We start from the raw sequence: 12,965 nt of genomic DNA on the forward strand, positions 1-12,965 counted from the left end.
TTTTTTTTTTGCTCATTATTTATTGGGTTGTTTGATTTCTTATTACTGAATATCGAATGTTCTTTATCTCTTTCGGATACAAGTTCTTTACCATGTGTGCTTTGCAAATATTGTTTCCCAGTCTGTGGCTTATGCTTTCAAAAACAAAGAAACAGACAACACAATTTAAAAATGGGCAAAGGAATTGATTAGATATTTCTCCAAAGAAGACACATAAATGGCCTACAGGTATATGAAAAATGCTCAACATCACTAGTCATCAGAGAAATGCAATTCAAAACCACAATGAGTTATCACCTCAAAACTGTTAAGATGGCCAGTATTAAAAAAAAAAAACAAAACAAAACTTAAAATAGCAAGTGTTGGCAAGGAAGTGAAGAAAATGAACCCCTTGTGCATTGCTGGGGGGAGTGTAAAATGGTGCACCCACCATGGAAAACAGTATGGAAGCTCCTAAAAAAATAAAAATAGAACTCCCATATGATCCAGCATTCCCACTTCCGTATATTTACATTTACATTACAAACTAATTGAAATCAGGATCTTGCATAGATTATTGCACTCCCATGTTCATTGCACCATTATTCACAATAGCCAAGAGATGAAAACAACCTAAATATCTGTCAACAGGTGAATGGATAAAAGGTAGTATATATAATGTATACATATAACAGAATATTATTCAGCCTTTAAAAAGAAGGAAATCTTGCTATATGCTGTAGTATGGATGAACTTTGAGGATATTATACTAAGTGAAGTAAGCCACTCACAAAGGACAAATACTGCATGTTTCCACTTATATGCGGTATCTAAAGTAGTCAAACTCTTAGAAGCAGGAAGTAGAATCCTGGTTGCCAAGGGCTTGGGGGAGGGGGAAATGGGGAGTTGTTGTTCAATGAGTATAGATTTGCAGTCATGCAAGATGAAGAATTCTGGAGCTCTGATTACAACAATGTTCATATAGTTAACAACATTGTACACTAAAAAATTTGTTAATAAGGTCGGTTTCATATTATGTGTTTTGGCAATAAAAATAAGTTAAAAAATAAAATGCCTTATTCAGTGGCTTTTCATATATTCCCAGTTGTGCATCTATCACAATCAATTTTAGGATATTTTTGTTAGCCCAAGAAGATGCCCTGTATCCCTTAGCCATCACCCCCTACCCCCCAACCCACCCCAGCCCTATAGGCAAGTAATAAACTACTTTCTGTCTCTATGATTTGCCTAGTTAGGAAATTTTGTATAAATGGAATCACACAATATATAGTACGTTTTGTCTGGCTTCTTTCACTTAATATAATGTTTTTGAGGTTCACTCATGTTGTAGCATGTATCAGTACTTCAGTTATTTTTATTGCCAAATAATATTCCATGGTATGGCTATACCACATTTTATTTATACATTCTTCAGTTTTTGGGCATTTGGGTTATGTTTAGTTTGGGAATATTATGGATAATATTCCCAAACTAAATGCTGTTACGAATATTCATATACATTTTGAGTTCATGAGTTTTTTTGTGAACATATGTTTTCAGTTCTCTTAGGTAGATCCCTAGGAATGGACATTCTGGATCATATGGTAACTCTATGTTTAACTTTTTAAGAAAATACCAGAATATTTTCCAAAGAGATTCAACTATTTTACATTATCACCAGAAGTGTATGAGGATTCAAATTTCTCCAAATCCAAATATTTGTTATTATCTGTATTTTGGATTATAGCCATCCTATTGTTTTTGCAACATGGTATCTCATTATGGTCTTGATTTATATTTCCCTACTGACTAGTGGTTCTGAACATCCTTTCATATGCTTATTAACCGCTTCTATACCTTCTTTGGTGAAATGTCTATACAAATCTTTTACCCAATTTTTTAATGGGGTCATTTTCTTATTTATTTATTATTCTTATTCTTTATTCTGGATACAAGTTCTTTGTTAGATCTGTGACTTTCAAATATTTTCTCCCAGTCTGTACCTTGTCTTTTCATTTTCTGAATAGTGCCTTCTGAAGCATAAATGTTTTAAATTTTGATGAAGTCCAATTTATCAAGTTTTTCTTTTATGGATCATGCTTTTGGTGTTATATCTAAGAAATCATTGCCTAACTCATGTTTACAAAGATTTTTCTCCTAGGGTTTCTTTTAACAGATTTATAGTTGTAGGTTTTACTTTTAAGTCTCTGATCCATTTTGCATTAAGTTTTGTGTGTGCTGTGAAGTAAGGTTCTAAGTTTGTATTTTTGCATGATATCCAGTTGTACCAGCACCACGTGTTGAAAAGACTATCCTTTCCCCATTGAATTGAGAATCATTGACCATAAATATAAGGAGAGTTCGTTATTTCTGAACTCTCAATTCTGTTCCATTGATCTCTCTCTATGTCAGTACTACACTAACTTGATTATCTGTATTTTTATAGTAAATAGTTTACTATTATAGTAAACTATTACTATAATACTACTAATACTATAGTAGTATAGTATACTATAGTAGTATTATAGTAATAGTTTATAGTTTTGAAATCAGAAAGTGGACGTCTTCCAGGTTTGTTCTTTTTCAAAGTAGTTTTGGATATTCTGTTTTGTTTTGTTTTGTTTTGTTTTTCATTTCCATATGAATTTTTGGATCAGCCTGTGAATTTTTACAAAGAAAGCCTGCTGAAATTTCGATAGAGATTGAATTGAATCTATATATCAATTTGGGGAGAATTACCATATAAATATTGAGTCTTACAACCATGAACATGCAATGCCTTTCCATTTATTTAGATCATCTTTAATTTCTCTCAACAAACATCAATTTGTGTTTCTCAGTGCATAAGTATTACATTTGGTTTGTTAAATATATGCCTAAGCATTTTATTCTTTTTGATGCTATTGTAACTAGAAGTAAGTGTTCCTTAATTTCATTTTTGGATTATTTGCTACATGTATATAGCAATAAAATTTGTTTTATGTATTAATCTTGTATTCTGTGATCTGCTGAACTTCCGTATTAGTTCTACCATTAGAACCATTTTTGTGGATTCCTTAGGATTTTCTGCATATGAAATCATGTCATCTGAGAATAAAAAAATTTCCTTTTTTATTTCCTATCTGGATGACTTTTAGTCCTTCTTCTTCCCTGTTTGAACTGGCTCAAACTTCCAGTGCAATAATGAATAAAAGTAGTGAGCATGTCTTTGTTGCTGACTTTAGGGGAAAAGTATGCAGTCTTTCACTACTAAATATGATGTTAGCTGTAGGTTTTTCATAGATATTCTTTATCATGCTGAAGAAATTTCTTTCTATTCCTAGTTTTTTATTGTTTTTATCATGAAAGGTGGTCGAATTTTGTCACATGCTGTTTGTGTGTCAGTTAATATGATAATGTTTCAGTGCTTTCTTCTTTTAAAATAGTGTATTACATAAATTGATTTTTAGATGTTAAACCAACCTTGTATTTCTAGAATAAATCCCACTTGGTTATGGTATATAATCCTTTTTATATGTTTCTGAATTCAGTTTGTTAATATTTTCTTGAGGGTTATTTCATCTATATTCATGAGAAAGATTGGTATGCAATTTTCTTTATTTTGGATGTCTTTGTGTGTTTTGGGCATCAGGGTAATTGTGCTGGTCTCAGCCAATCGATAGTGATCCTGTCAGCTAGAAATACCTGGAGGCACTCACCTGGACTCCAAGGCGAGCCCCCACAGATATTTCCCCTTTCAGAACCAATGTTGTGGTTGAACTAGCCCTTGTGGTTCTTATTATAATTGCAAGATGCACCTCAGCAGTAACCTTTAGGAAACTTTGAAAGGAGGAAGTTTATTACTCACAAGTCCTGGAGGGTACATGGCATGCCTTGGACCACACAGAAAGGTTGTGGGTGGAGAAAGAGAGCTGGGACCTGGGGTTATGTTTTTATCGGGGTCAAGAGTGAGGGGCCTAGGGTTTCTCAGATTCACTCTTTATTGATGAATTTAAAACAGAATGGGAATTAAAGTACAAGAAGGGAAAAACAAGCAGCCAAAGGGTCAGTTATCTAAGTCAATCAGAGATCTCTAAAACAAAGGAAGCTTCAGGGGTGTGGTGGCCTGGCTCTTTACCTAGTCGTGTAGCTGGCAATTTGTTCTTTTTGATATAGCTGTCTTTGAAGTGGTGCCTCAGCAATCAGAAGCTTAATGTCAGGCACTTGCATTACAATTAAAAAAAAAAAACACTGTCAGAGGCTCACACTACAGTAATATTGGCCTACTAGAGCTATTTTGAAAGTGTTCATTCCTCTTCTATTTTCTGGAAGAATTTCTGGAGTGTTGCTATTATTTCCATCTGAAATGTTTGATAGCATTCAGCAGTGATGCCATCTGGACAGGAGCATCATTGTGGGAAGATTTTTAATTATTAATTTAATTGACTGTCTATTATTGAGTCTGTTTTGAAGTTTGTGTCTCTCTACAAATTTTTTCATTGCATATATGTGTCTAATTTGTTGGTATAAATTTTTTCATACTATTTTCTTATAATTTTTAAAATTCAATAGGCTCAATGGTGATGTCTCCTTTTTCAGTCCTGATTTTAGTGATTCCTTAGGAATCTCTTTTTTTCTTCTTGGTCAGTCTGCCTAAGGTTTGTGATTTGTTATCTTTTGGTTTCATTGTGTTGTCCAAAAAAATTAATCAATAGTCAATCTAAGAAAAATGGAAATTTTTATTTGAGCCAACCTGAGGACTATAACATAGGAGACAATCTTCAGAAAACTCTGAGGACTGTTCCACCCATTGGAGGTAAAACCGTTATATAAGTTTTTGAGACAAAGTAGCATATTAATAGTTTACATAGTCCAACAAGGCGAGTAGTGGGTATTAATGACCCATTACAGGATTGAGAAAGGAAAGTTACTCTTAAGGAGTTACCTTGCTGGTTCCAGGAGGAAATTTCTTTTCTTTCTTTCTTTTTTTTTTTTTTCTGTTTTTTTTTTTTTTGGCGTGTGGGCATTCCTGTATCTTTTAAGGGGATCTAGTTAATGTATAATGTGATGCACAAATCACACTAAAGGGGAGGGGGTAGTGGCTCAAATGGGCAGAGAGAATTTTATGTTTAAAATTTTTCTTGTCCTGCCTGAAAATAATTTTATTTCATTAATTCCACTTTTGATCATTAATCTTTCAATAGGAAGCATTAGGTGATCAAGTATTTGGTCCCTAAATGTTAGGGTGATTCTTTACCTGCCTTGGGTCCATCATGTCCCTTGATGCTGGGTCCTAATAGCCCGGTTCTTTCTTTCCTTTTAGGGGGTGGTACTAGTAAGATGTCTGGCAAGGAATAACGGTCAATTCCAAGTTGTCCAATAGGACTTGCACCAATTTTACCTTGCATGTGCATTGTGCATGTCCATTATTTTATAGAGAACTATAGATGTGATCAATAGTTCCCAGTTGTTTAGATATCATTATCTTAGTAGGAGCAGGTGATACACAGTGCAAAAAACAAGAAACTAAAACTTTATAAGTTACACAAACTGTAATCAAAGTTGGCAATAGGAGGAACAATATCATTAGTAAAGATTTAAGCCAATATCCTCTTGAACCAAACCATTTTCCTAGCATTTCCCTTAAACTGGGAAGAGGATCATTCAGAGTGGAAATCTGATTTTTCAGACGCACCATAAGGGGGGGTTGCATTACAAGACTCGTCAGGTATAAAAACACAACATTCACTATGTATTATAGCATAAGCTCCCCCTTGAGAGGTGTTAGAATATTGAGGGCCATGCAATTCTGTAGGACTGCTTTTCTCATCATGGAAATTTCTGAACTGAGCAAACAAATGGCTTGGTTACTATCATTTAAGGATTGCTGGGTGAATTTTGTTAAAGCCTCTGTATGAGTAATGATATCTTCTATTCCAAGTGAAGGAATAAATATTGCAGCCAAATAATCATACCATTGGAAAACTGATTGAACCCAACATGCCAACATTGAAAGCAGAATGACAGCAGCTGTTTTCAAGGCTACCTGTAGGTGACATTGAGCCTAAAGGAAACCAATTGTACACCATCCTAACCAATCTGGGGAGATCCAAGGCCATAAATTTGTTCCATAAACCTATTGGGTCCTGTTAGGAGCTATCCCACCATTTTAACATCTAGTGAAAACCGTCTTTCAGACCTTGAAACATACACCCAAAGGTTATCAAACATTAGATAGGATTAATTTGGGATTTAAAAACATTGACTAATGTGGATCTGATGCCATCGTTCTGCAACTTGCAGCTTGAAGTCAGGCGGATGCTTTCGAAGGCTGTGAGAATGGCCTGATGCATTCCTTTGGACTGCCACGCTTTATGCTACTGGATGCTAAGCCACGTTGCATTCATCCATTTCCTTACTGATGGGAATTTGGAGTGTTCCCAGTTTTTCCCATCACCAACACCCTTGTGCCTGTGTTCTTGTACACTACAGGTACCAGCGTGTCTCCGGAAGAAGTACCAGGCAGCGGACTTGCCGGAACATGGAGGAAATAGCTTTTATTTTTCCTTCCAGTTTTAAGATCTTGGGCTCAAAGCAAGGACTCTGGAGTCCCAGAGCAGGGATTAGGATTTGGACATCTTTGGGCATGATTACTCTGCCCACCACACCCAGCTCCCTCTCCAGAGCTCACCTACACCTACCTTCTTTGTTTGTATCAGTTCCCCCCAAGAGTCAGAGAGAGCAGTTGGCCTGTGGTTGGGCTGGTGCTGGTGTGGAGCGGGTGGGGTGGGGAGGGGGCATCTTCCCAGTAATTGGGCAGGGAGCAGAAGCAGGCAGGATGGGGTCTAGGGCTCTCCAGGCCAGCCGCCACTGTCTCCCAGGCTGGAGAAGGGGCTTGAGGGGAAAGGCAAATGGGGTGAACTGAATGAGGGTGGGGTTCTGACCTCCTCCGACACACGGGGGCCAGATGTATGACCTGCCACTATTTCCCTCTGGAACTGGAAAGCTCAGGGCCAAGCCACAGCCTGTGATATACATGTTTCCAGCAACATTTTTCTGTGGTAGTTGGTCAGAACACGGAACAGAGAGATTGTGTGCTCAGTGGAGGGAAGGGAGGCAGGGAAAATGCATCACCAAGGGTTGAGGTCACGCCCTCCCATGTCACCTCCCTTTCAACAAGCTTCTCTATTTCCTCACACTGGTGACCACAGCCCCGAGACCCCCTCTGCCGACAGGCGGTGCTGGTGCTGGTGCTGGACTTCTCCCCGGGCACAAGTTGCCTGCACGTCTCGGTGAGCAGAAACCTCAGCTGGAAGGTCTCTGCCAAACTTAGTTACGCAGACAGCAGCGAGATGTGCTACACCGCCAAGCAATAACCAGTGGATCAGGTTCAGGGTCAAAGCTGTAAACTAAGCAGTCAAGCCCACCTTCTCCAGGGAGGGGTTTGAGTGGAAGGATTAAGTCCCACGAACGTTCTTTTCTGACCCTGAGGTCTGTGACTGTCCCATCCCACATGTGGTCTGTCCGCCTGAGCTCATGCCATGAACTCTGGAAGCGAGTCAGGGTGAGAATATGGGGGAAGGGTGGACCCAAGTGCTTCCCATTGTCCAGGTGCAGTCACTCCTTACTTCCCATCCTCACTGCGCCCATCCCGCCCCTGTCCCGGGTAGCTCATGTTGGGTGGTCTCATATATGGGTCCCCTGATTCTAAGATGAGCTACTCTGAGGAGCCACCCTTCCCAATCTCATTCCATCCACACCCACAGTAGTTGTCAGACATCATAGGATCACAGAGTAGGATCGAGAGCCTCCTCCAGCGAATCCAACATTTTGAGCATCCCGACACCCTGTCGTGGGGTTTGGTGACTTCTGCATCATCCCCCTCCTATGTTTTGGGAATTTAACAACAACCCTTGAACAAAACAGATCCGACCCTTGCTTTTGCTCATTCAATGCCTTACAGAACCTGGACCAGCCTCTACTCCCTTTACTCCCTGAATCACATCTTTCTCCCTCAAGGGAGATTATCCCTGATTACTTTTATTCACACACAGGGACACACAGTCACCAACCTGGAATGTCCTATCTACCATCATACCCCCTTTTGTGTAGCAAAACACCGGTCTTTCGGGAAGGCGGTCAGGCAGAACCACCCTCGCCTCACTCAAACACAAATCTGTCCCTCTGAGTCTCAGGCTGGTACAGCCCTGGGTCCCGGCTGAGGGAAGGAAGTGCTCCCCAACCTCCAGTGAGGGGGAAATCGAACATGGAGTTCAGACTCAATCTCGTGTGTCCTAAAGAGGCAGTCTGGGAGATTGAGCTGGGACACGGAAATATCATTTCCAGGAAAATCTGTGTCATGGGGCGGGTGGAAGAGTATTTGACGGGGACCATGCAAGAACACAGACCTACTAACCACACTTGCCATAGAACCTGACGGGCCAATTTCCACTCAAGGGTATAGAGACGACCAGGCTGGAGGAGGGTGGTCAGCTGGCTAGGGCAGGGAGGATGTGAAAGCTTCCAGATTGGAGCTCTGGAAGGGGGTCATGAGTTCCTGCTGATGGGGAGGGGGAATGGCAGAGATGAATGGGAACCGCCAGACCCCAAAGGAGGAGGGGGGTTTGGAGAGAACTACAAGAGGGCCTTCGGGGGAAAGGGAGGACGTGCCAATGTGGCCTGGCAGAGCACACACAGGACCCAGACCTGGGACACTCCGCTGGCTTGACTGCAGGGATGGTAGCAGAGGCTGGCCCAGAGTCCCCACCACAGGATGCCAGAGATACTGTTCTGGAAAAGGCTCTGACGTGGAGCAGCGCCCCGCCCCGGCCCCCTACCCCTACCCCTACCCCTCCAGAGAGAAGGCAGAACACAGAACACAGAATAGGAGAGGTACTTTAATTGGAAACTGCTGTGAAACTGGGGCGGGGCGGGGGCAAAACAAGGGGGAGAGGAAGCCCTAGCTGAGGCAGAACAGGAGGGAACGAGCTTGGCCACAGCTCCCGGGCCCCAAAGGTACCAGCTGCTCCTCTTGCAGGAAGACGCTGGGCTCAACCTGTGAAACAGCGGAGTCAGGGAAGAGCCTCAAGCCAGGGCCAGCCCCCAGCCCTGCTCAACAGCCAGGACTGTGGGAAGGGGTACGGTGTGTGTAACACTCACTTCAAAGGGTCTGGAACTTGTCAGCCTGGTACTGCATGGCGGCTGCAACAGGGACAGGCATTAGCAGGCGCTCCAGACAGAGGGATATAGAAGCCCGTCCCCCTATCCCCGTGAGGAACCGCCTAGCCCTGCAACCTGAAACCCCCTCCAGACCCGATGCAAAGAGCTCTGGGCCTGATCACTCCCCACCACCCAAATTGAATGTGGAACCGGTTCCTAAAGGGAAACAAAATGTGCCAGCAGCTCTCATGCTGTGGGCCGTGCCACAACCAGTCAGAACTCGTCACACAAACAAACAAACAATCCAACAAGAACCTTAGAAGCCACACCAAGCAGCAGTTCAAGGAAAAAATCAACGAGGCATCTCTAAAAGTCCTATCAGAAGGAGATTCCCTAGGACTGGTCTGGTTGGCAAAGTGTGCATGCAGTCCAGACAGTACTTTGCTACTTGTACACACGCCCAGCTGTACATGCACAGCCGGCTCCAGGGCCAGGCCTGCTAGGTTCTCCTCCCCACAGGGATGTTGGTCCCTGCGAGGCCGACTGCACCTGCAGCCCACCCCCACCCCAGGTGCCCACCTGGGTTCTGCACTAAGACACCGCTCTCCGTCCCTGGTTCCTCATACCAAGTTGCTCCTTAAGGTCGTCTATTTCTCTCTGTAGCACGAGACACTAGGCCAGCAGACACAGGAGGAAGAGAAATGATTAGTATACTCTGGCCTCCTCTCTCCTCCACCTTCTCCTCTCTCCAGGGCCCTCCATCCCAAAGCCGGGTGGCTAGACTGGCAAGGGCTCCTCAGTGGAAAGGAGGTGGGCTCCCCTCCGTGGGGTACGCGATGGGGGCAGGGGAGGGGGGGCCCCACACATGTCAGTTGAACTTGGACCCAGATCCCGCCCTCGAGTTTGGGCCTGCATTTCCAGGAGCCAGAGGAAGCATTACCCAAGGACAGCCCGGCGTTCCCAGTGGCTGCTGCTGCCTTTCCGGTCTTGGGGGATGGTCAAGTGGCTCCCGGTCACCTGAGAGGGAAAGGACACACAATCCAGCTTCCCAGGCTCCCAGTGAGGTGGAAAGGGCCAAGCGGGGTCTAACGTGAGGTGAGGCAGCACCACCCTCCGCTGGCAACAAGCCGCCCCTGCTCTGCCCAGCAGCCCGAACCTTCTCTCTGGGCCTGCCTCCCCTGTTCCCCGGGGGCAGCCATTTCGCCACCGCGGTCCCCAAAGACTGTGGCTCTGGATTCGACCCTCCCAGAGCTGCAGCCACAGCCAGCACGTGGGAGAGCAATGTGGGCGAACAGGACTTAACAGAAAAGGCTGTTCCCCTGCAAGTCTACACCCGGAGGAGCTGTTTGGGGCACTGCCACCGATCACCCCGGCCGCACAAACCCCACACAGAGGATGATGTGGCTCAAGGCCAGCCCTGCCAGCACCCCGTCTCCTGTGGGAGAAGCTGCCTGGGAGCAAGGCTGTGCCCCCAGCAGAGACAGAGCCAGAGGTTTCTGTCCTCAACCCCTCTCCCCTCCCCTCATATCAAACCCACGACACTCACCTGAGGGGACAGGCCCCCTGGGCATGACTTCTCCTGGGTTCAGGGCCAAGGGCTCTGAGTTTCCTGGATCTTGGGGGCCTCTGGTGTTGAGGTCGCCACTGCTGGCTTTTCCACGATGCATGCGTGGAAAAGATGTGCCTGGCCTGTAAGCTGGCAGCTGAAACAAGAATTTCTCACCGATTTGGACTAAGGATGTGTGTGTGTGGGGTGTGTGGGGTGTGTGTGTATGTATGTGTGTGTGTGTGTGTGTGTGTGTGAGAGAGAGAGAGAGAGAGAGAGAGAGAGAGAGAGTGTTGTGTGATTCGCGGCCGGGGTGAGGCAGGGAATTGGGAAGGGAATTGAAAGGCTGATCTCATTAGCACTTTCTCCCTCAGTCAGCCCCAGGCCAGCAGGCAGAGCTGATCTAGGGACAACAGTGGGGCACTGAGAAAGCCCAGGTCCCCTGCAAGGAAGGTCTGGGGAACAGCTAGGAAGTAGGAATCAGGAAGCTGGTGAGTCTAAATACTGAGGCTTTTGGGGGAAGCTTTTAAGGGATCCCCCGACCCAATTCAGCTACCAGCCCTCCCTTCCATCCCAGCCCCAGTCTCGCAGAGGAGGCTGGAAACAGGCCGAGGGTGGAGAACCGGGCCCAGCACACCCGAAGTGCTACCTTAATGTTTGTCCCTAGTAAAAGGAGCCCGACCTGGCATCCTAATGACCCAGTGACCGAGGGGCACCCAATGACGACCCCTGAGGGATGGACAGAGGCAGCATGGGTGAAGACGTGTGTCCTGGGGGCGGTTGGAGCGGGGGTGGGGGAAGAGTGGGGAGAGAGGAGGAGCATGGCCTACTCACTCGGCGCTTTGCGGCTGGGTCTCTATTTGGGTCCTTATCTTCTCCCGCCACCGCCTCAGACTCCCTTGCCCGCCTGGCCACGGATTTCTTCCCAGCGCCGGTGTGCTTGGACTGTTCGGTTCCCAAAGGGACCAAGGTATACCTCTTGGATCTCCCAAGCAGCAGAATACCAGAGATTGGGAGCAAGGTGGCCGGTTCCAGGGCAGTTGCCGAGATTCGCTCTCCCCCGGAAGGGAAGGTTGTCCCCAGGGCAAGTTTGGAGGCTCCCCTGAGGGATTTCTTCTCCTGGGCTCCCTTCTTCCTAGGAGTGACCCGCGGCAGGCCACCTGCAGCAGCAGCAGCAGCAGCAGCTCCCGGGTAGCTGGGCCTGCTGCCCCCCTTCCCCCAGAGCACGCTCCGCATTTTCTTAGGGGAAGAGATGCCCTGCTCTCCCACGTCCTGCGTTTCCACAACCGAAGTGAGTCCTCGCGGAGCCGAGGACAGGGAAGAGCCTGGCACGTGAAGAAAATTCTCCCTGACTTGGAAATTCGAGTGTCTGGGAGTGTCCCCGGGATCCTCGGGTGTGCTGGGCTCGGCCTGGCCTCCTCCTCTGGGGTAAGTGCTCACCGTCATCAGCTGTGTCTCACTGAACTCATCTGAGGACTCGGGGTTGGACAGCAGCCAGGCCAGGCCTTCCTCGGGGAGCCGCTGGCGATCCGCAGCCACGTTCAACCTACGCTTAGGGCCTCTCTCAGGGTTCGCCCAGGCCCGGCCCGCTTCGGGCCCACCGAGGTGGAGAGGGCGGGCCGGAGCTGGCGGCGCTTCCCCACAGCTCTGGTCGGGCGCTCCTCGACCGCCGGGACCCGCCTCGAGGCCGGCCCACACGGCGGACACTTCGAAGGCGGCGCAGCTCGCCGGGGACGGGTGTCTGCGGACGCCCAGCACGTCGCACTCGGCCAGCTGCAGCAAGATGGCCGCCGCAGACTCCTCGTCCAGGAGGTCCCTCGTGTCGTCAGCCGGGGAGCCAGGTCGGCCTTCGGGGCCCCACGGCACCGGCCCTCCCGCTTCCAGCATCTCCCGCTCCGACTGGAAGCCCTCGGGGTCCGGGAAGCCGCCCCCGCCCTCGCCGCTCCGCGGCTCCCCGGGCTCGGGGCCTGGGTCGGGTCCCCATGGGACTGTGGGGCCGGCCGGGCCGACGCCGGCCCGCTCCCCGCCCTCTGGGCCGAAACCCGTTCCCCACACAGACACCTCATCGGGGGAGCTCATGTCGCGACCCTGGCGGCGCCGGAACCGGGGCGACGGTCGATGGCCCGAGTCGCGGTCGCGGGCGCGGTCACGGCGGGTGAGGCGGGCGGCGCTCAGAGGGCAGCGGCAGCCACCTCACGCGCCGCACGAGCTCGCCTCAAACGAGACGACGCGCGGCTTCCAGCGCGCCTCCCACGCCCGCGCCGCGGCCTCCTCATTGGTCCGGGCCCCGCCAACCAGCGGG

General features: G+C 47.2%; 1 protein-coding gene across 1 annotated transcript; it reads right to left on the reverse strand.

The window, feature by feature from the left end:
* Window positions 1–9,118: 9,118 nt before the first annotated feature.
* LOC132357112 (uncharacterized protein CXorf49 homolog) lies at window positions 9,119–12,742 on the reverse strand. The gene is made up of 5 exons (XM_059910412.1): window positions 11,498–12,742; window positions 10,664–10,820; window positions 10,058–10,134; window positions 9,744–9,789; window positions 9,119–9,159 (listed from the first exon to the last, which is right to left on the reverse strand). The coding sequence occupies exons 1-5, from the start codon at window positions 12,740–12,742 to the stop codon at window positions 9,119–9,121; spliced, it is 1,566 nt and encodes a 521-aa protein (XP_059766395.1).
* Between the last annotated feature and the right edge of the window lie 223 nt (window positions 12,743–12,965).

This window comes from Balaenoptera ricei, chromosome X, assembly GCF_028023285.1.
Source record: "Balaenoptera ricei isolate mBalRic1 chromosome X, mBalRic1.hap2, whole genome shotgun sequence".
NCBI classification, from domain to species: domain Eukaryota; kingdom Metazoa; phylum Chordata; class Mammalia; order Artiodactyla; family Balaenopteridae; genus Balaenoptera; species Balaenoptera ricei.

What these genes read in the sequence shown, in the direction of transcription:
- LOC132357112 (XM_059910412.1), bottom strand. Translation starts at nt 12,742, where the DNA reads ATGAGCTCCCCCGATGAGGTGTCTGTGTGGGGAACGGGTTTCGGCCCA. An exon ending in CAGGGGGCCTGTCCCCTCAG is followed by an intron (nt 10,135 to 10,663) that starts GTGAGTGTCGTG and finishes TTTCCCTCTCAG; the next exon opens with GTGACCGGGAGCCACTTGAC. An exon ending in GAACGCCGGGCTGTCCTTGG is followed by an intron (nt 9,790 to 10,057) that starts GTAATGCTTCCT and finishes CTGCTGGCCTAG; the next exon opens with TGTCTCGTGCTACAGAGAGA.